This window comes from Theropithecus gelada, chromosome 7a (assembly GCF_003255815.1).
Source record: "Theropithecus gelada isolate Dixy chromosome 7a, Tgel_1.0, whole genome shotgun sequence".
In the NCBI taxonomy this organism is placed as follows: domain Eukaryota; kingdom Metazoa; phylum Chordata; class Mammalia; order Primates; family Cercopithecidae; genus Theropithecus; species Theropithecus gelada.
In genome coordinates this window covers 49911471-49934201 of record NC_037674.1, presented here as the reverse complement: position 1 = coordinate 49934201, position 22731 = coordinate 49911471, and the positions used below count along the sequence as shown (strand labels likewise).

The window sequence follows — 22731 nt, the reverse complement described above, 5'->3', positions numbered from 1 at the left end:
TATCTCTCCCGCCCCATTCTAAGCTTCCTTTGATTTGTTTGTTTTTTGTTTTTTGAGACAGAGTCTTGCTCTGTTTCCCAGGCTGGAGTGCAGTGGCACGATCTTGGCTCACTGCAACCTCCGCCTCCTAGTAGCTGGGATTACAGGCTCCTGACACTACACCCGGCTAATTTTTGTATTTTTAGTAGAGACAGGATTTCTCCATGTTGGCCAGGCTGGTCTCGAACTCCTGACCTCAGGTGATCTGCCCACCTCAGCCTCCCAAAGTGCTGGGATTACAGGTGTACAGATTTTAATCTCTCCAGAGCCACTGCACCCAGCTCTAAGCTTCCTTTGGATGGGAAGGGAAGAGCTCTACACTGGACCTAGAACCTGAGCAGGTGAGGGAAAGGGCACCTGTGGGCAAGGGGTGGATCTGTCTCCTCTGCCTCCTGCCAACTGACCTGAGGCAATGAGAGGACAGGCGGGCAGAGGCTTTGTGTGTGGGAGGGAGGGCAATGAGGGATGGTGTGAGATGGTGGCAGGGAAAGGGTCTCTTTCTCTGGATCCATCCTTATGGTAGTGTTTTCAGAGGTGGAGTCTTGTGGGTGGGAACAGCCTTCAGAAGGCAGAACCAGTGGAGGAGACAGCTGTACTGTTCTGGACACTGGCCCATTCAGGTCGCTGTGCTTGGGGAAGAAATGGAGGGAGGTTTGTGTTGTGGTTTCTCTAAGGACTAGCCCAGGAGTGTCATGTGTGGCTTACAAAAAATCTATAAAAAATTTTCAGAAGCCAGCGTGATGCTGCCTGTTCCCTGCCCTCTCCTCTGTATTTGCTAAGTGGCCACTCATCCTCACTCTGGGCTGGTCTCCAGAGAGATCTTTGTAACTAGTCTGAAAAGAAGCCACCAGAGTAGCATCAAAGACTTGCCCCACTCCCTCCCTGTGAGGGGAAGAGGGAGGGGGAAGGTCAGATGGGACCATGGCAGCTGCCCCTGCCCTCAGTGGCGGCAGCAGGTGTCACCACCACCTCTCCTCAAATGTACCCTCTCTATACTCCCAGGAAGCCAGGGGGTTTCAAGTCCTCCCAGCATGTCTGGGGGCTGTGGGCTGAGGAGGGTGTGGCCACCCATCTGAGAGGCCCTACTTCTGCCTGGTGCCCCATCTGGGCAAGGCGATGGATCCCAAATCTTAAACCCAAGAAGAGAAACGTTGCTGTATACCAAGATGACGGTATGAACTTGTCCCACCTCATGGGGAGGTGCATTCCAGGCAGAGAGGCAGGAACCGATGCAATGAGCACCTACTGCGCGCATCCCAGGTTCCAATCCACATGGTCAGCCCAGAAAATCTGGTAAGTGTGGGCCTCACTTCAAAGAGGCTAGCTGCAAGCTGGAGGGCACCCAGGATACTGTGGGATCTCGAAACCAGTTCATTAAGAGAGCCAAGCTGCTTTGCCTGGGGAAGTGTAGACTCCCCGGGGACCACATCACACTCTTCAAAGAGAAGAGGCCGAGATCAGAGGGGGAATGGAGGAGACCAAAGTGTGTGTGTATGTGTTTATGTGTATGTGTATGTGGAGTGGCCATAGGCTCATGGAGTTTTTTGTTTTTTGTTTTTTGTTTTTTTTGTTTTAGACAAAGTCTTGCTCTGTTGTCCAGGCTGGAGTGCAGTGGCGCCATCTTGGCTCACTGCAACCTCTACCTCCCAGGTTCAAGTTATTATCCTGCTTCAGCCTCCCAAGTAGCTGGGATTACAGGTGCCCACCACCACAGCTAATTTTTGTATTTTTAGTAGAGACAGGGTTTCACGACGTTGGCCAGGCTGGTCTTGAACTCCTGACTTCGTGATCCACCCGCCTCAGCCTCCTAAAGTGTTGGGATTACAGGCGTGAGCCACCACACCCAGCCAAACTCATGGATTTTTAGAGCCTAATCGATCTCAAAGGCCAGCCCCCACTGAATGTGCAATAAAGGGAAGTTTTCTGTGTGTATGTTTTTGTATATGAGTGTACATGTTTTTCTAGTTTTTGTGTGATCTGTGTGTGTTCATATACTCGCCTACACACACAAACCATCTTAAGGCAGATCACTTTAAGCAGCAAATGACTAGAGAAGTCCCACCAGAGGGTAAAAAATGAACCTATCACGAACCAGCCACCTTCAAGTGCAATATTCCAAACCAGAGACCAACACCTCTTGCCATTCACTGAGACTGCAGGCTTTGTTATCTTGTCTGCCCTCAAAAGTGTTGGTTGACTATGGGATCTATGTAGGAGGCTTGCTGGGGTTGCCCTGCAGCCTCAGGGGCAAAGCCAGGAGCTTGGGGCAGAGGGAGGGCCCCAGGAGGCAGGTTGAGCTCAATGTAGGGTGGCCATTTCTACCACTCAGTCATGGGAAGGCCTGTTCCTGGAGGTAGTGAGCTCTCCATCACGGCAGCGCAGGAGAAGAGGCTGGGATGACCACTTGCTGCCAAGGAGATTGCCGTCCAGGGTGGGCTGTTGAGAGAGACACCTTCTGTCTCTGCCTATTTGCAAATTTCGCCATGCTGGTTCTGAGAGCCCTGAGAATGGGTGATGTGGGGGTGGTGGGTGTGGGGAAGCTGTGTTCACCAAAATGTCCAATTATCCAGGACAGCCTGTGCCCGAAACTCCTGGACATGGAGGCTCATAGGGGAAGCCCTATGTCCTCGGGCTGGGGCTGGGCCCAAATAGGGCATGCACATTCATTTCTCCTGAAGCATTTCCACTCTGTGGCAGCACTGATCACGTCTGACCACGTGCAAAGAGCTGCCCCTAGGATGGAGTTGTTGACCATGTGAATAAGGGGCCTGAGAGGCCCACTATCACAAGCCTCGGCAGCTAGAGTGTCCATAGGACTCTAAGACCTCCAGGTGTCAGGTGGTGTCTTCTGGACCCATTGTGCAATATTTGATTTAAAGGGTGGAAGAGTTGATGGCCCCAGCCCTGCCGCTGCCTTCCCGAAGTCTAGGATGCAGAGATGAATACCAGGTACCTTCCATGATGAAGTTGCAGGCAACACTTTAGGCGCAACAATAAGGGGGCAGGAACCTGATCTCTGTTATAGCAGCTTAGCTCATAACTGTACTCAGCTACCATGAGGAGTCCAAATAGCCCCTTCAAGGACTCCGTATCATGTGACCTTGTTTGAATTTCCTCAGACCCCTTATCATTAGCTGATATCTGCTTATGAACTATTTGTTTATTGTCTGTTCCATACTCCCTGCTAAGAACGCAAGCTTTACGAAGACAAGGCCTTATTGGTTTTTTTCTTCTTCTTCAATGTAATATTCCTAAAATCCAGAACAGCAATTGCTCATAGTGGGTGCTTCATAAATGTTTGCAGTTGCATAGAGAACAATGATGGTATTGCAGTGAAGGTGGTAATGAGGGGTGGAGAAGGGGATGGGTCCCTTTAGACTTAGCTGCAATGCCATCTGACCTGTTCATGAATTCTCAACACTTTTCTGTCATTCCTTAGGGAGAAGGATGCCAAAAGGGCTCAGACACTAGAGAGCCATGTCCAAGCCCAATGAAGGTGTGAGCTCAAAGCAGAATGAGGTCCATGGCTGCCAACCCCTCATTCTCCCCATTTCAATCCACAATGGCAGCCAAAATTCTACTTCTTGCCTTGCATAGTTCCTGACATGCAGTGACTCCTCATCAAATATACATGGAATAAAAGAATGAATGAATGGGTGCTGTGGCTGCAAGGACTTTACGGTGAATTTAATTTAACCACATTAGCACTTTATACTCAGGCTTCTAACCTGGTCTTTAAGATTCTGGAATCAAAGGGAGTCAGTTATTGGCCAATTCTTGGATAGTTTACCAAGAAATATTTCCACTACAAAGAGATTTAGCTTCTGTGTGTGCCACTACAGGTGTGAAAACGCCTGTGTGTCAGTTTGCATGTATGTGAGAGCATGTACATATGCATTAAGTGTGTGCGTCCTTCTTGCCAAGGTATGTGCGCACACATCTGTGTGTCTGTGACTGTGTGTAGATATTCACATGTGATTAATGACAGCGTATATGTAGAGTGTGCGTGTGCGTGTGTGTGTGTGTGTGTGCACGCGCACATTCTTGGCTGTAGAATCTGAATTTCTGCTAGTACTATTTTCCTGGTACACACCCAATCCTGATCCCCTTTCTTTTCCTTTCTTCTCAGAAATCCATTACTAAAAGGTTTTTTACCCACCTCCAGGGGGAGGGGGTTGGGGGAAGGAGACGCTAAAATCACAAGGCCTAGATCAAAACACTCAGCAGCTAAATGAATTCGGCAGCATTTTCCCGCATGACTTGGAGGGATAATTTAGTGAGGCCGCCAGCTGGAAGGAAAGGGATTAATTCTGCACTTAGCACAGCTCCGGTGAATAATTCATTACTGGAGACCTTTGTGCCCAGCCCCTGGGCAATTGGGAAACTGTTCGCCCACCTGCCTGTTGCCTGCCTGGGCCCACTAGTCAGTCCCCTGACAAGGGGCACCTGACGCTCCTTTTAGTCCTAGGATACACATGCCCAGTGGAAGGGGCAGGAGGCAGAGGGAGGTGGGGAGGGGCTGGCAGTGGCCAGTGGCCCCAGGCAGACTCTATACCTTGGGAAGAGGCCCCAGAGGTTTGGGCTCCAAACTGGGAAGTTTGTGACCTTTCTCTCCAAGATTCTGCTGCCTCTTTCTTGGGGTTTGTTGCTTCTACCCTTGAGAGGGCAATCCTGAATACCTATAGCAGAGAGTGCCAGTGGGGGTCTCAGGCCCTCTCCAGAGGCCTTGTAAAAGCACTTTCAGGCTGGTACCAGCCCAGATATACTCCTCATACTCCACACCATAGGATTGCCTGTGTTCTTCATGAGTGAGGTCACAGAGCCAAGTACTACCCCAGAGCTGGCGGATATTTTTCCTGCGTGGGAAGAAGGCAGGAGTGGGTTGGTGCGGACATTAGTCCCTGCAAACACTTTCTGGGTTCATGGTCCTAAACTACCCACATCCCAGCACCACTGAGAGGAAAGGGGGAAAGTCCAGCGGGTGCCTGGCATGTGCACTGCAGCCAAGTGAGCAGGGTCTAAGCTGGGCTGAGACCAGGTGTAGCTAGCTAGAGGGATCGAGGCTCATCCAGGAGGCAGGGCTCAGCCCTGGGTGTCTTCACGTTTGGACCAACCCAGCTGTGGTAGACAGAATTCCAAAAACAGGCCTCCAAGATTTTACACCCTCATTCTTGGAACCCGTGAATATGATGACTGATGAACCTGGGATGATGTTTGTTATACGTCACTGTTGACTTTAAGACAGGCAGATGATTCGAGTGGCCTGACCTTGTCATACCAGCCCCTCTAAAAGCACTTCTAAAAGTTTTCTGTGGCTGCTGACAGAAGAGGAAGTCAGAGTTTTGAGGTGTGATGGGGACTGGACATGCCTGCTGGCTTAAGATGAACGGGGCCATTGTGAGGGGGCATGTGGGCGTCCTTCAGGAGCTGAGAGCCGCCTCGGCTGACAGCCTGCAAGGAGACCGGGCTGTGAGTCTGCCACTCGGGGAACTGGATTGTGGTGGCTACCTGAATGGACTTGGAAGCAGATTCCTCCCCAGAACCCCCAGAAAGGAATGCGACCCTGCCAACATCTTGATTCCAGCCACCCTGTGTCACAGGACCTACCTATAGAAGTGTCAGCTAATAAATGGGCATGATTTTAAGCTGCTAAGTTGGTTATAAAGCAATAGAAAACTGATATCCTAGCTCACCCTTGCAGAACCTTGATCCCAGTGAGCCAGACTTGGCTTGGGCTTGGTCAGAGGCTGACTCCCAGGTCTGGGCGGCCCTCTGCTCGCAGCTCTCCTCTTCCTAATCTCAGCGTTCTCTCTGTTTTTCTGGAGTCTCAAATCACCCTTAGATGCTTCCATCCAAAGTAGTAGTCCCATTCCCCCGGAAGTCCCTGAACAAAGCCAGCAATTGTGAAGGAAGTTGGATCTCACTAACATGTGCCTGCTGGCCCTGACCCTCCCCTGGCCCACAGCCTTACCTCGGAGGAAAGCAGCTGGAAGGAGATATCCACTGTGGGGGCCTCACCATTGATAGTTTTCAGGCTGGTGTCCTGGGGAGGAGAAGGGAGCACTCAGACCATGCTGGCCAGGGCAGCTTCCGCCTCTGCCCCACATACTGTTCTGGAGTTCTCTGGAAGGTGTCACCTGGGGGCTGTACCTAGGAGGGTGGGAGGGAGGTGGGAGCTGGCCTCCTGCTTCTGCAAACCACCTCCACACCATTCCTTCTAAACCCCTCTAGAGACCTGTCTGGCACCACTAGGCTCATCTGACAGAGAGATTCTCATTTGTTGAGGTCTATTATGTCAGGATGGCCAGAAGTATTTTAGGGGAAATGGTGGCATAGAAATAGAGAACGATGGTAACAATATTATTCATTCTTGTTGAGAACTTATTCTAAGTGCTTTCCATGGGTTTTCTCATGAAATCTCACAGCAACGCTATGAAAAAAGTGCTATTGCCGTGTACTCATTTTACAGGCAAGGAAACTGAGGCATTGACACTTTAAGTAGTTTTCCCATGGTCATGTTAGCTGGTATGTGGTGGAACCAGAATTTGAACCCAGACAGTCTGGTTCTAGAGCCTGAGTTCTGAACTCTCTTGTTACACACAGAAATTGTGTACTTGGCATGCTGCTCCTGTTTTAGAGACGAGGACTCTTGTGGTTAAGCAATGTGCCTGAATTTCCACAGTGAGGATGGGGCCAAGACAGGATTTGAACCTGGGTCTGGCTGGCTGAAAGCCTGAGCACTTGTACTGTCTCATGGGGTCTCCCTGTACTTGTCTCCCAAGTTGCTCAGGGGCAATTTCTCTGGCTTGGTTCGTCATAGTCCCAGAGGCAAGACTGGCTTCTGGGGTTTCAGGGAGCTCCTCACTCCTAGACTGGGTGGCTTCCCTCGTGGGTGCCTTGACAGAAGCTCCTAGAGAAGCCAAATTCTCCTATGGAGGTGTGGTGAGGTGGGGCAGGGTGAGGCAGGGTGGGGCCAGGTGGCATGCCAGGGGCCCAGTTCAGGGCAGGGGGCTCACCATGATGGGGAGCCGCTCCACGTGAAGCCCATCCAAGCCTTTCCCTGTCAGCATCTTCTGGTACAAATGGCTCTTTAGCGGCAACACAGAGATGCCCAGGGGCTGGTCGAGGGTCCACGGCTGGCTGCCTTTCACTGTGTGGGAGGGATCAACTGGGGCTCCTGCCAAAGCCCCCACTTCAGCCTCTGCTTTAATACCTGACATCCAGTCCTCCTGTCTCCCACCGCCTGCTTTCCTGCCTCCTGGCCTCTCCCTGCACATACATCCCCTTCTCATCTTTAGGGCTTTGTGAATTCAAAGCTAACTCTAAACATACTCTGTGTGTCTGGGAATTTATATACATCAACCTAGTCTCTGCCCTTTGGGGGCTTCAATCCCACCGTGCAGAAGACTGTGGATCAGCTGGTCTCTGAAGCCCATCTTCCTCTCCCCTCTCTGTGAGTTCTGAGGGCTCCAGCCCTCCCCCATCACTGATGGGTGCAATAAAACAAAGCTTGAGGCTAAGACCTAGTATGGGACAGGCCCACGTGTCCTAGCCTGTGGACAAGGAATGCAGCCAGCTCTCCTCTGCCTGCACTAGGAAGCTGCCTGGGCACCTGGGAACCATCCATCCCTGTGGGAGGCAGAGGTGGGATGGTCTGAACACCCTTTCATAATACAAATCTCCTGAGGCATGGCTGCCCTGGTGAGGCACCAGGGGTCACGTACTTGAAGCTGAGGAGTAGTACTCCAGCACCAGGGCTGTGTCTTCTGAGAAGTTGGTAGCTCCATCTCGGCCTTGGAAGAGGAAGGACTGATTCCATAGGGGCTGCTCTGGGGGTCCCCCAGGCTTGGACAGCTGGAGGGAGAAGGTAGGAGCAGGTGGTGGGGGCCACAGCTTCTCCCAAATCAAGGCATACTCAGATATTTGGTTGTGTGTATCTATATTTGTCACAAAGTTTCTCCCAGTTATAAAAGCAAGCTGACTGGGCGTGGTGGCTCATGCCTGTAATCTCAGCACTTTGGGAGGCCTAGGCAAGTGGATCTCTTGAGGTCAGGAGTTCAAGACCAGCCTGGCCAACATGGCAAAACCCGTCTCTGCTAAAAATACAAAAATTAGCCAGGTGTGGTGGGGGACTCCTGTAATCCCAGCTACCCAAGAGGCTGAGGCAGGAGAACTGCTTGAACCCCGGGGGGTGGAGGTTGCAGCGAGCTGAGTTTGTGCCACCGCACTCCAGCCTGGGTGACAGAGGGAAACTCTGTCCCTAAATAAATAAATAAATAAATAAATAAATAAATAACTGCAACACACACGTAATAAATACATTTAGGAAAATGCAGAAACATAGGAAGAAGAAAAACACCTCTGGTGTTCCTACGATAAACACAGTTCATAAAGCTGTGCTTCTTCCTAGATTTTTTCTGTGTGTACTTTATGTATAATCGCCATTCTAGCATCCTGCCTTTTTCATTTACCAGTAAAACCTAAGCATATCCAAAGTCACAGAAAACTCGTCACCCATGACTTTAGTAAATTCAGGATATTCTGTCATGTCCGAGTGTCCTGATGTCTCCCTTCCCATTTTTCCCTTTAATAACACTGCATTGAACGTTCTCTGCTACATATCTTCATATCGCAAATTACTTCCTTAGTACAATTTAGTACCTAAAATGGAATTGCTGGGTTATAGGACGTGTGTATTTGAGGACACCTTATTCATTATTGGTAAACTGTTTTCCTAAAGTGTTGCACTCGTGTTCACACCCGTGGCTGGTGGTGTCACAGATGCTAAGTTAGACATGACCTCTGTCTTTGTCACCAGACCCTCTCTGCCCCACACAGTTTCCCTGGCCCCTTGCAGAGGCCAAGACAGCTCTGCAGACTACAGAGCCTCCCTGTGCCCACAGTGTGGGCCAGGTGGAACTCGGGGGACTTGATGGCACCCTAGGCCAGCAGTTAGGGCACACACATGGGTATGATTCAAACAATGAAACAAGACAGTATTAACTGTAGCACTGCCCAATAAGAGAGCTATATGAAATATTCCTGTGGGTGGTCAGAAAAGCCTCCTTGAAGGAAGCAGAACGAGAGAAAGGCTCTGAAGGAAGGTCTGGCTGGGTGAAGAGAGAGATAAAGGTCTTCAGGATGGGAAAACAGCACAAGCAAACATGTGGAGTGGCACTGAGCACATCTTGTGCAGAGGACGCCTGAAATGAGGAGAGGCTCCAGGGGGAAGCCTGGCATCTGCCAAGGCCAGAAGGTGGGAGATGGGAGATGGCCATCAGCCTGTAACTCCCAGCCGGCAGCCCTGCAGGGTCCCAGCACAGCCCGGGGCTATGGGTCATTGCCACAGACCCACCGAGTGACTGCCTTGCCTCTGTTCCCCAGCCAGGGACTGTCAGCAACAGTAGTGGCCGCTCCCACCTCCTGCTGCCCCGCAGGAATCAGTCATTGCTTGAAAAGGTCAGCACAAATGCACTGCGGCTCCAGGAGTTATTGATGCAGGATCATGAAATATCAGCGTAGGTCCACTCCCCCACAGTGGCAGGGTGCTGATGATGGTCACACTAATGGGTCTGGTTTGTCCAGGCTCAGCCTGAGGCTCAGCTGTGTCTGCCCCTGGCCCTGGGGAGATGGGTTGCAATCACTTCAGGACTAGGGTGCCCTGGACACCTGAACAGAGACTGCAGTGATGGGAGCATCCCACTTTTTACGGGAGCTTGGCCAACAGGTCTGGTGAGAGAAGTTGCTTCTGAGTTCTGTGGGGCTTGGGAGTGATCTTTCAAGATTGATCCCCAAACCATGTCCCTCCCAGAGCCGCCCCATTCTCCTGGGTGCAGGAGGGTCCACCTGGCTGGGACTGTCTGCCAGGCATTGGGACACCTGTGACTCAGTCCCCTGCTGCCCATACCTTGCTACTGCCCTGGAAGAAGGTTATTTAGTAGATGCTAGCTACCCTTTCTGGGACCTACCCATGTGTCTATATGGAGCCTGTGAAGCCAGAGGTGGTGAGTGGTTGCCTGCCCAATAACGAACAGCCCTTTCCCTGAGTAGTTTCCCAGGGCAAGTCACCTAGGAAAGATCCCTTCAGACCTAGGATTGGGGAGGGAGGGTCAGCCTCTCTTGTGTATGTGCAGGCAGGAGTGGTGGGAACTCGAAGTTAGAGGAACTCGAAGTTAGAAGACCTGCAGTCTGATGCCAGAGTCCCGGTGAGGGTGCTGTGGCTGATGAGTGTGCAGGGTGGGGGCTGGGAGAGGCAGGCATTGCCTGCAGATGCTAATGGAAAGGGCCACAGCGGTGGTGGAATTACGGAATGTCATTAACCCTCAGCTGTGATCTTCAGAAAAGCCATTAACCCCCAGCCATGGAGGCAGACCTGCTTCCCCTTGGGGACAGAGCCTTCATTCCATGCCCTCCCAACCCCCCGCCTCATTTCCCCTGGGCCCACCCACACCCACACCCACACCCACACCCACACCCACACCCACCTCTGCCTGCTCTGCCCAGGCATAGTGGCCCCATCAGGAGGAGTAGTTGCTGGGAGCAGATGCTGGGCTGGGGTATCTAGAGAGATAGGACCCCTTGGCTCTGGGCCTGGGTCTGCCTCAACCTTGCCATGTGACCTTCAAGTCCCTTCTGCTCTTTGGGATCTACTTTTCCCCTTATCCAATTGGGATATGCCTCAAACTCCTCACTTTGAAAGCCTGTTGTGAGGTTAAAGGAGACAATGGATGTTTTGCTATTAAGATGAAAGTTCAACTCCACTGAACTCAGCAAATGTTGACTCTGGAGGGCTTCTCCATGCCAGATACCTGTGGGGTGCTGCTAGAGCCAGACTCTGACCCCGACCCTGTAGCTCACCGTCTTCCAAGAGGATAGAGGACAGAGAGACAGGCAGACAGACAGACAGACACCCGCAAACATGTGGAGTCCTAAGCTAGCTGTGGTTGTGGGAGCTGGGGTGTGCGAGGAGAAAGCCATGACTTCTGACCCCATTCCTCAGGGAGGACGTGAAGGACAAGGGCAGTAGATAAAGAGAGGAAGGCCATTCCAGGCTGAGAGTGCAATAGAGGTGGAGGCTGGAGGTGGGAGGGGGCAGCATGGGTGTGGAGAACAGCAAGCCGTCCAGTGGGGCTGCAGAACGTCTGTATGAGCTGGAGCCATAAGCTAGGAGGCTGAAGGGCACAGGGCCTGTGGACCTGGCTGAGAGTGGGGCTTTGCCTTGTCGTAATAGTGACGAGGGGCCCAGGGGAGGGGCTAGGCAGGGGACACCCTGGCTGCTCCTCAGAGAATGGATGGCAGGGACCTGAGGGGAGGCCAGCACTAGGGCAGGGTCTATGGGGATGGAAGGGGTCCCAGGAGACAAGCCAACTGTGAGGCTGAGAGAGGAGGAGTTGGTGGTGGGCACACATGGCTTCCCGGAACTCCACTCTAGCTCTGTAGGAGACCAGAACCACAGGAGCAGCTTTTTGGGCAATGGGCCCCTTCCAAGGTGCTGGGGCAGGAGTAACTTACACCGCCCACCCTATGTTGGTTCCAGCAGGCTAGACCAGGTGAAGTCCGACCTGCCATCTATCCCTTAACTCACCAGTTCAGGCTTTGCCATCACCAGGCTCCACTGAGGGCCACCTAGCCCACCACCATGCCCCTCCCTGCCTCATCGCCAAGAGATGGCCCCTGGGTCTGGGTGGCCCCGCCTCCATAACCTTACACATTAATACCAGCAAGGCAGAGCCACACCCCTCCTCAGTGATTGGCTCAAGGAAGTTCATGTAACCCAATCCCGGCCAATGAGACAGGAAGGAGGTCTGCTGAGGGATGGCTGGGTGAGGTTGGTTTCCAGTTGCTCCTTAAAACCACCTACAAGAAGACGGGCTGTGGCTGGGTGCGATGCCTCAGGCCTGTAATCCCAGCACTTTGGGAGACCAAGGGGGGGCGGATCACCAGAGGTCGGGAGTTCAAGATCAGCCTGTCTAACATGGTGAAACCCAATCTCTACTAAATATACAAGATTAGCTGGGAGAGGTGGCACTTGCCTGTAATCCCAGCTACTCAGGAGACTGAAGCAGGAGAATTGCTTGAACCCAGGAGGCAGAGGTTGCAGTGTGAGCCAGAATCACGCCACTGCACTCCAGCCTAGGGGACAGAGACTTAGTCTCCAAAAAAAAAAAAAAAAAAGGCTCCCTCTTTTCTGCTGGTCTTTCATTTTATTTGGGTGAGGTGCCCCCATGAGCCATTAGCCAGCTGAAGATGGTAATTTGGGGTGTTGGAAAGATCCTGAGACCTCGAGGATGCTTCCGAGCCTGAGCATCCACCAATTCTGGCAGCATTCTATGTCGTGAGTTGATGTGGTGTGTGACAATATATATCCTTAGTATTTAAGCCCATCCAAGTTGGGGTTTCTGTTACTTGGAGCCAGATGTGAAAAGAGCAGTGGTGAGGCTGGCCTCAGAGGGGATGCTGGCACTAGGGGAGGTACAGCTCTGTGAAGAGTGGAACCCATTTAACTCGGACCTGGACACTTTGCAACGATTATCCTTTGAGTTCTCCTTTCAGATTGGAATCAGTGAGTCTGGAGAAAGGAACAGCTTACCAAAGGTCATGCAGCCTGTAAGTCACAGAGTTGGGGTCAAACCCAGGTCAAACAGCGCTTTGCACGGTGACAATTGGTGAGAAATCATAGCCCCCCAAGATGTCAGAGAGGGCAGGCCCTAGAAATTACCAAGTCCAATCCCACCCCCTCAACTGTAGAGATGAGGCGACTGAAGCTCAAAGGGGACAGAGCAGGGGTCTGTGTGAGGTCTTAGCGCAGGCTGCTGGCTGGTGCCCCTCCAGATAGGACTCTGCCCAGGCAATCCCCACCCCTCCTTACCACAGCAGCCTGCCCCTGTTCTGTCACTGCTGCACCTGGGCACCTCTGTGCCGGCTGCCAGCAAATTCCCAACTTGGCCCAGCTGCCACGGGGTTAGGTGATGTTCAACAGGTGTCCTGCCATTGCTGGACCGGGTCCCACACATGCAAAAGGCATTGGGAGCAAGTCTGTATAGTGAGTGGTGCCTCTCCCACCCAGATTAGTTAGGCAGCAAAGGCAGCCAGAGAGAGCCTGGGGGTGGGAGGGGGTGCACTCATTAAAGCAGGCAGCTTCTGGGGCCCCTTGGGATAGCCTGCTGATTGGTTCTTAATTTTCTGGGCAAATGCAGGGCCATGTGTGAGGTAACTCTGGGGAAATCAGGCAAAGGATTGGTTTGGGTTTGAAGCCTCTGTCCCCAGGGTCCCCCTTTGTCCCACTCCTCCCCACCACCATCACTCTACCCCATGTCTGAGCCTTCTTTTAATGTCTTTGCCTTTAAATGAAGCCTGGGCTCCAAAGGGGTGTCTTGTTCTATTTTTGCTATGCCAGACATGAACATTGGTGGGCAGACAATAGGAGGGACCTCCAAAAATCCCCCTGTCCTCCAAGGCCCCTAGGAATGTTGGGACCATCGTGTAGGGCAAGCTGGCAGTGAAGCACAGATGATGAGAAAAGACCAATCTGGCTATTCCCCTGAACTCAGTCATGGTCTGTGCATGCCCCTGCCCCTAGTCTCACACTCAAACACACGGCCCTCCTGTCCGCCCTGACATAAGTCACAGCCTGCGTGTCCCCACCTCACACTTGTGCTATTGCTGTGCCCAATTGCCCTGCCCTGTATCAACCCTTTCTCTGTTAAAAATTCAAGACTGCCGGCCAGGTGTGGTGGCTCATGCCTGTAATCCCAGCACTTTGGGAGGCTGATGTGGGTGGGTCACAAAGTCAGGAGTTCGAGACCAGCCTGGCCAACATGGTGAACCTTCATCTCTACTAAAAATACAAAAATTAGCTGGGCATGGTGGCGGGTGCCTGTAATCCCAGCTACTCAGGAGGCTGAGGCAGGAGAATCACTTAAACCTGGGAGGCGGAGGTTGCAGTGAGCCAAGATCACGCCACTGCAGCCTGGGCAGCAAGAGCAAGACTCTGTCTCAAAAAAAAAAAAAAAAAAAAAAAAAAGAAAAAGAAAAAGAAAAAAAAGAAAAGAAAAACCAAGACTGCCTTCCCTAATCCAGGCTTTACATCCCTCTCCTCTGATTAATTTTTTTTTTTTTTTTTTTGCTGGGTGCAGTGGCTCATGCCTGTAATCCCACTTTGGGAGGCCAAAGTGGGTGAATCACCTGAGGTCAGGAGTTCGAGACCAGCCTGGCCAACATGGTGAAACCCCATCTCTACTAAAAAGATAAAAATTAGCCAGGTATGGTGGCGCATGCCTATAAGCCCAGCTACTCCAGAGGCTGAGACGGGAGAATTGCTTCAACTCAGGAGGCAAAGGTTGCAGTGAGCCGAGATTGTGCCACTGCACTCCAGTCTGGGAGATGAGAGCAAAGCTCTGCCTCAAAAAATTTTTTTATTTTATTGTGGTAAAATATACATAGCACGACATTCACCATTGTAGCCATTTTTAAGTGTACAGTTCAGTGATGTTAAGTGCATTCACATTGTTGTGTAACCATCACTACTATCTATTTCCAGGACTTTTCATCACTCAAAACAGAAACTGTGTACTCATGACCTGTAACTCCCCATTCTTCCCCTTCCCCAGCCCCTGTAGCCGTCGTTCTACATTCTGACTCTCAATTTTCCTATTCTAGGTATCCCATATAAGTGGAATCATACATTTGCCCTTTTGTATCTTCTCTCCTCTGATGTGATAGCCCTGACAAGCCCTCCCAGTTTGTTATTAGATTATACATTATCTTGTGTTGATGTTCAACCTTTTTACCCATGTGACTCCCATCTTCACCAGACCAAGAGTTCCTGGAGGGCAGTTTCTCTGCCGCACAGGAGAGTGCAGCCCTGGGTATGCCGCGGAATTCAGTCAACTCTTACTCAATAGTCAAGGGAACTGCTGACCGACTCACTGAGTGAGTGAACAGTGAATGTGTGGGGGAGTTACAGGAAGCCGGAACCACTGGGGAGGAGACATACCTGAGGGCATCCGTTCTGGCTGATGCGAGGCTCGTCAAAGTTCATCACAGATGGGATAGGGAAGGAGAGTGGGGTGATGGGCAGCCCCACAGAGGCCAGGTCCCGGTTGGCCTGGCTGACCCTGGGGAGGCAGGGAGACAGGGTCAATGCTCTGGGCTCTGCACCTGAGCCTGGCAGCCCAGGGCCCCTGCTTTGATTCTGGTTGATGCGAGAGAAGGGAGTTGCAGGGACCCCGCCGAGTTCGGGCCTGGACCTCATAACAAGTGGGGACCACTGGGCTGGGCGTGCATCAGTCATCTTCCTTCCTCCAACAAGCAAGGTGGCTTCATAGGTCGAAAAAACTCAACAGGAGATACAGAGAAGTAGGGGAGTCATCTTGGGCCATGAGGGCCAGTTGGAAGTGACCAAGACAGACCCTGACTCCCAGGAGTCGGTGCTGTGGCAGAGAGCACATGTTCATAGGGGAACTCTCCCACTGTGTGGCAAAGTATGAATGTCCTCCTGAGGACTGTGACTCCAACAGACTCAAAAGGAGGTCTAGAGGAGGAGGGGACGAGTTGTGGCTGGGGCCAGGGAGACCTCCAGGATGAGTAGGGAGGGGACTCCGGCAGGACTAAAGGCTGTGAAGTTCCAAGATGGCCTTTGGGGCCAACCGCTGGCTGGAGCCTGTGGCCCTGAGCTAGAGCGGGAGGGGGAGTGTGGAGGTGGTGGGTGTGAGGCAGGGAGGCAGGTTGGAGGGGCTGAGGAACCCTGGGCAGGGAATGAGGACCCCTCTTGTTGTCCTCCCCCCACTCTCTAGCTGTTAGGCCTGGTATCGGCACTCATCTCCACCACCTGCCCTCCAGCCTGCTCTCAGGAGAGGAATGAGCTGCCCCCTTCCAGGGGCCTGAGCTCTCCCTAGGGAACGAAAGGCATGGTCTGCTGCAGGAAGCTTACTGGGACCTCAGACCCAGTGGAGAGGTTTGAAGGGCCTTAGAGGCGGAGGGGTTTCCGGAGGTCCCATGGCAGCAATGACAGCCTCGCCCCCTCCTCTGCCCTCTGCCCTCCCCTCCTCGCCCATGCCCACCTGGGCCCCACTCACTTAAATTCCTTGTAGTTGGGAACCACCCGGGCAATCACCACCATGGGGTTGGGGTTGTTGGCCAGGGGCTCGTTGACTCCCCGGAGAAAGATCTGGAGAGGAGAGGAGGCAGGTGAACCCCATGTGGCCTTGGAACCTTCCAGAGATAGCCAGCCACACTGCCTACCCTCTTTTTCCCCATCCGTGAGCTCATGGCTGCTTCCACACTTGACACCTGCTCCTCCCTGTTCCCTGCCTTACTCGGTTCTTGCTTTGCACCAGGCTGCCCTCCCTCAGGAAGCCTTCTCTGCCTAGCTGAGGCAACTACCCCCGCTTTCTGTCCTGGGATTTACCGATGGATCTCTTACACTAGTTCCTTTGGGGACAAAGGGTGCCATGAGAGTTGGGGCCTGGGAAGGGAGGTTGTGTTCTAACCTCAGCCCCTCCACTGGCTCCTGGGGAGGGGTAGGGCTAGGGGTAGGGTTAGGTGTTCCAGCTCCTTGGTTTCTGTCAGTCAAATGAGGCTCGTCTCAGGGATGAGAGGGGTCTCTGATTAGATCGTTTGTGAGAGAGCACTTTATAAACAAAAGACAAGAAGTCCAGGTCTGGTTTCTCCAGCCATACTGAACTTCCTGAGATCAGCGGCCACAGCCAGGCTCCCCTGGCCTCCCTGGCGCCCATCACCCTGGTGCCTGCTCCCTTGCCTTGCTGGTTTCCCCAGGAAGTACTGGTTTGGAACAGGATCACAGCATCCACATCTCTGGGCTATTCTTTCTTAATCAGATCCCAGTTGTCACTCCCCTGACTGCCCTCGGTTGTTCCCTCCTCAGTCCTCTGTCACCCGCTAAGGGCTTCCCTGCCTCCCAGTTCTGACTGCCCTCTCCTCTCCTCCGGGCTTCTATTGGCGCAGCTTTCAGAGAGCAGAGCGGGGTTGCAGCAGGAGGCTACAAAGCAGGAGTGGACAGCGTCATCTTGCTCCAACCCTCACTGACCTCCTGCTCAGCCTGGGCCTGGGGACACTGGAAGGCAGACAGGGGAGACAGGGAGTCTGTCCCCATGTGCCTCTGCTGCCAGCCCAAGAGCCCCTGATCTCCTGGACCTCGACCCTCACCCTGTATCCACCAATGGCTCCCACTCTCCCTCAGCCCTCACCCACCTCCCACTCGGCTCTCATTCCTCCTGCTCCTCCGATTCCTCTGCCACTTCACTGGCCTCTCCATTTCTGTTCCTTTCCCTAATCCATTCTCTTTCCCAGGCAATTTGACACATGATGGCAAACATGCTTTTGTTAGAAATGAACTGGGTCGCGTTATTTTCCTGCCCGACACCCCGCATGCCCCTCTGTCGCGTCTCCCGACAGGCCCCCAGTCCCTATCTTCTTGCTCCACATTCTTTTACTCCTGCCACACGCCCCTCTTATTTCTGCCACAGGGTCTTCGCACATGCTGATCCCTCTGTCCAGACCCCCCGCAGCTCCCACCAACCCATCATGGCTGACTCCTTCTCATCCTGTAGCTTAAACATCACCACCTCTGAGAAACCTCCTGTGACCATTTTTAATAAAGTAGCCCACCCTGTCCTCCCCATCTCAGTTGCTGGATTCCCTTTGCCATAGCACTCATCATAGCCTGTGTTTATTCTCATTTCTTTTCTGTCTATTTGGCTAGATCCCAAGCTCCACATGAGCAGGGACCATGTCTGTCTCATTCACGGTTGTCATCCTAGGTTTTAACAAAAGTGCCTGGCATAGAAAAGAGCTCAATATCTGCTTGTGGATAAATGAGGATCATATGGGCTGGGCACGATGGTTCACGCCTGTAATCTCAGCACTTTGAGAGGGCGAGGTGGGTAGATCACAAGGTCAGGAGTTCAAGACCAGCCTAGCCAATATGGTGAAACCCCATCTCTACTAAAAATATGAAAATATTAGCTGGGCCTGGTGGCACATGCCTGTAATCCCAGCTACTCAGGAGGCTGAGGCAGAAGAATTGCTTGAACCTAGGAGGTGGAGGTTGCAGTAAGCTGAGGTCGTGCCACTGCACTCTAGCCTGGGTGACAGAGCAAGACTCCATCTCAAAAAAAAAAAATAAAATTAAATTAAATTAAATTAAATAAAGAAAGTGAGGATCATATGAATGAAGGAGAAAAGAGGGGAACAATGGAGGAAAAGGTTTACCCTTCCTGTGTTTATGAGCATGAAAGAAGGAGAGACAGAGAAACAGAAAGACCCAAGAGGAAGAAGGGGAGAAGGCAGGCAGTGGTCTGGGTGAGGGTCTTGGGGGATGTGTGGGATCCTAGTTCTGTGGTGCTGATGGGAAGAGAAGCAGGAAGAGGAAGGGGCTCTGGACACAGCTGACGGACTCTGCCCCAGGCATAGCTTGAGATGGGAAGAGGTCCTCACTGGTCTATTCCAGCTCAGCCATTCGCTCCAGCTGGGTCACATTGGCGAGTTCCTGCCTCTGGGCCTGTTTCCCCACTTGTGCATGGAAGGATTGAACCATAATCTCCCCTGAGTTTCTAGCTCTGACCTTCAATGGGAGGAGAGGGCCCAGGAGTGGGGCTTGTTCTGGATCATCTTCCCTTTTCTTCCTCCACACCCTCTTCTCAGGCTCCTCTTTCAATACCCATCTCAGCTGATTGCTCAACCTCTAACCCCACACAGGTGTGAGCTGATGGGCACGTACAATAGTCCTTAGGGCCTTGCAGCTCTCACTGAGGGCTCTGGAGACTGAATTCCTTCACCACATTCAAAGGATTGAATCTCTGATGGTACATTTCACACTTTGGAGGGGTCTGGGGTCGGGGGTCTGGGGCTGAGGGATTTCACTGGAGGCTGGCAGGCCCTACTGCTCACAGGCTCCCCAGCAGATGTAAGGCTGAAAAGGGGGTGGTGGCAGCTAATTTGCATCTGTTCTGTGTGGACTCTGATCAGGTGTGAATGAGACAGCTGCCCAAGTACACCTGCTCATGACAGCCTGGGAAGTAGCAGAAGTTCCTGCTCCTGCCATGCGCTCACCATCAGGGGCAGGCAGCTGCTCTGTGGCCATACCCGTCGCACAGATGGAGAGGGCATGGAGAATGGGCAAGGTGCTGTGGGCCAGAGAAAGCCCCCACTCTACCGCTCTACCAGGCAAGTCAGAGGGCTGGGTGGGGTGGGGCAGCCCTAAAGTTCTGCCTGGGTCTTGGGGATGTGGCCCCCTCCCTGTGGGGTGCGGCCTGGGGACCACAAGGCCAGGCTGTTGCCCCTCTTCCTTGTTCTGTGTGTGTGTGAATTGCTGGCTGTCCTCAGGAAAGGGTGTGATAGAAGGTGTCAGGGAGCAGAAGGCGCCTGTAGGTCTGACATGCTGGCATCGGAGGGGTGGCTGTGGGGGAGTAGAAATGTGGGTTAGGAGTTTTGGCTCCCATACCATGCTCCCCTTAGGTCTCAGTGTCCCAGGCTGTGAAAGAGGGCAAAAGAATGCTTCCTCCCCTGCCAGGCTCACAGTGCTGGTGGGTGGGAAGTAGTGGGGGTGGGAAGGATAAAACACATCAGCCAAGTCTGGGTAGGTGGAAACTCAGAGCTTCGGTCCTGTGGCTCTCACCTTGATCATACTCAGGCTATAGCTGAATTTGAATCTGTCACCCATGGGCAGTTTGAAAGCTGGGGGAATGGGAGAGGGGCCAGGTCCCTGGATCATGTCTGCTTTGAGCATCAAGAGTTCCTCCCAAAGCTGCTAATTGGCCTAGCGGGTGGATGGTGATGGGTCAAGGGTTGGTGGCCAGACCTAAGGTGGGCCCAGCCCTGTCCTAGCTAATGGAAGAGGCTCTGTAAACAGTTACTGGATGAATAAATGAATGAATGAACTGAATACCTAATCAGTAGACCAGTCAAACTTCTTTAGACACGGTGCTGAAGGAAAGCTCAAGGAGGCCCTAAACTTTTGCTTGGGGGGCTGAGGCACTATCCCAGGAGGGGAAGAATAGAACAGGAAACAGCTGGGCTATGGGCTAAGGGGGAGCACAGGGCTTCTCCCCTGCCCCTAGCATAAGATCTGGGGAGACATAAGGCTCTGGGATGCTCTGGTCCCCACTGCAGCACAGAGATGGTACACGAGGAGCAGTGGTGTGGCTGAGCCCCTGCCCCTCACCTCCAAGGCAGAGTGGGAAGGAGAAGAGGCTTGAGCATCTTCATCCTTGTCATCCCTGCCAAAGGGCTTGTCTTCACAAACTCCTTTTGCTATTTTGGAAAGGCCTGGTTACTTTTTCCATTCTTGATATGTCTGCTCCATACCCTCAGGCCAGCCAGTGGGGGCCAAGGGCAAGGCGTGGGGCCTGCTCAAAGTTTGGCCCCTTCCCACTCCACCCACCACCCCAGAGGGCCCCAGCTCTGGTACCTCCAGAGCTGTGTGGTTGCAGCCGATGTCGCGGGGGATGAAGCTGCTCTTCCGAACGACTGTGGCATACAACTGGGTCTTGGCAGTGGCTTCATCAGCTTTCCCAGACTGGGTGGGCTGGAGACCGGGTGGGGACAGAAGAAACAGAGGAAGGAGAGTGTCTAAGGGGCAGATCCTGGCCATAAATCCAGCCCTCTGCAGACAATCACTTGGCATTGCTCCGCTGGGGCTCCGAGCTGATAATTAAAGCTCATGGTCCCTGTGAGCCCTTCCAAGGAGATCAATATAATAAATCTTCCCTTTTCCATTTGAATATTTCATCACCCTCACAAGGACCACTGCCTGTCTGCTCTCCAGTAAAGATGTGATAACAAGGCCTGGGTTGTAAGTGAACAGACAGCCAGGGGGCCTGGGTGATGCCCCCAGAATTACAGCTCAAGTGCTGAGTCTCCCAGGGTGAGTGGTGCATCTCTTTTACTTTCCTACCTGGCCCATCCTGAAGCCCTGGGATTGGGGTTCATCATGGGGCCTAAGGGAAGGTAAAGCCCCCTGGTGCCATGATTGAAGAATTGCTTAGAAAAAAGTTCAGTGCTGGCCCAGAGGAGGGATGGGGGGAGGGGAACTGACCAAACTGAGCACCTACTGTGTGCCAGGAACCTTGCCTACCATTGCATGGGATCCTCAAAATGACTGTGCCAGCTTTGCTGATGAGGATGGAGGCCTGGGGGTTAAGTGGATTCCCATGGGTATCCAGCTAGGAGGCAGCAAACCTGGGCTAGGACCCCCGACAATCGGGCTTCACATTGTTCTTTACTCTCAACCACTATCAGGGTCTGGAGTGCACAGTGGGGAGGGGAATGTGATGCTTCTGTTCATCTCTGGCTCACTGCCTGGCATATAGTAGGTGCTTCATAAGTCCTTGAGTAATGAGAGTGAATTGTACCCCTTACCCCTTAGCACTAGGAGGGAGGACAGGCAGGGGTCTGGCCTTGGAGGCCCAACCTTGGAGTGAGGAGCCTCAGGCCCCTCAGTTCATGGCTTGGACCCAGTTGCTCACTCCAGGGAATGCTTTATGCCATGTAACCTCCAACTCTCCTGGGCCTTCTGACCAAGGCAGCATGTGGAGGCAGCTCAGAAGGAACTGGCTTGGGAGACAGCATGACCTGGGCTCATCCTCAACTCTGCCGCTCACTTGCTCTGTGACTCAGGAAAAGGAGATTTTTCTCCCCGGGTCCCAGTCCCATGTCTGCAAAATGTAGTTTACTTGGAGGATTAGAGAGGGAGTGTGAAGTGTCTAGCACAGGGCCTCGAAGCAGCAGATACTCTGTAAATATTGTGTTTCTTTGATTTTTAGATCCACTCTTTTAACATTTATGTAATCAAAATCTATCTTTAATTGGTATATTCATTTAATGTGGCAACTGTCCTATAATAATCAGCTCTCTTACAGAGATGAATTTGGAGAATTCCAAATTCTTGTAGACATCATTCCTGTGTATGTACCAGGAGCTATGTTTCCTGAGCCCCACATGGTCCTAGATGTGTCATGCTGTGGGTGGGTGTGGAATGTTCAGAGCTTCTCTGAGGGAATGACTGGGGACATTCAAGGTGGTTCCCACCTGCTCTCCCCACACTTTCCCAGGCCTCTGACTCACCTTCACCAGCTCAAAGTGGTAGGGGTGGAGGACACGCAGGTACTTGATGGGGATTTTGTAGGACAACAACTCCTGTTTCTTTCTGTTGTCCACCACCTTGAGGATCACATCTGGAAAGATAAAAAATGAGCACAGCTTCACTTTTAAATGGATCCCTTTCTGTCTCAGCAAGGAGAGACAGTGAGAGGTGTGAGACATTGCTGATTAGGAAGCAGGGGCCACACTGAGGAATCAACATGCATGCACGTGTGTGGATCACCCCTGTGCACACAAACCCGTAAGCATAGTCTGAGCCTCTGCACAGGGCAAAACTCCATGCCCGTTGCTGTTAGGACTCCAACATGCAATTTTCTCCCATGGTCTAGAAACTCCCAGGCCAGAGATAGACACACACAGAACTGAGTCCAGTCCCCTGTGGCAACAGACACGTGTGCACACACTGAGATACACAGGCAAGCAGGCATAGCACCTATTTCCAGGAATAAGATTCCTTCCCTTGGTCACAAACACTTGTGCCAGCTTTTGAGGCAGGATGGGGAGAGATTATCTCACACATGTTGCAGGTGGGGAAACTGAATTTCAGTAAGAAAAAGTGATTTGCTCAAGAAA

General features: G+C 52.4%; 1 protein-coding gene across 1 annotated transcript in view; it reads right to left on the bottom strand.

Moving 5' to 3' along the window:
- The window catches only part of CCDC33 (coiled-coil domain containing 33), a 100527-nt gene that overhangs the window by 47853 nt on the left and 29943 nt on the right, over positions 1-22731 (bottom strand). The window contains exons 4-10 of the mRNA XM_025390319.1: positions 22123-22232; positions 20468-20584; positions 16116-16207; positions 15035-15155; positions 7764-7893; positions 7056-7189; positions 6011-6082 (exon numbers count right to left, since the gene is read on the bottom strand). Of these exons, the coding sequence (XP_025246104.1) occupies positions 6011-6082; positions 7056-7189; positions 7764-7893; positions 15035-15155; positions 16116-16207; positions 20468-20584; positions 22123-22232 (776 nt within the window). The remainder of the gene's footprint in view (positions 1-6010; positions 6083-7055; positions 7190-7763; positions 7894-15034; positions 15156-16115; positions 16208-20467; positions 20585-22122; positions 22233-22731) is intronic.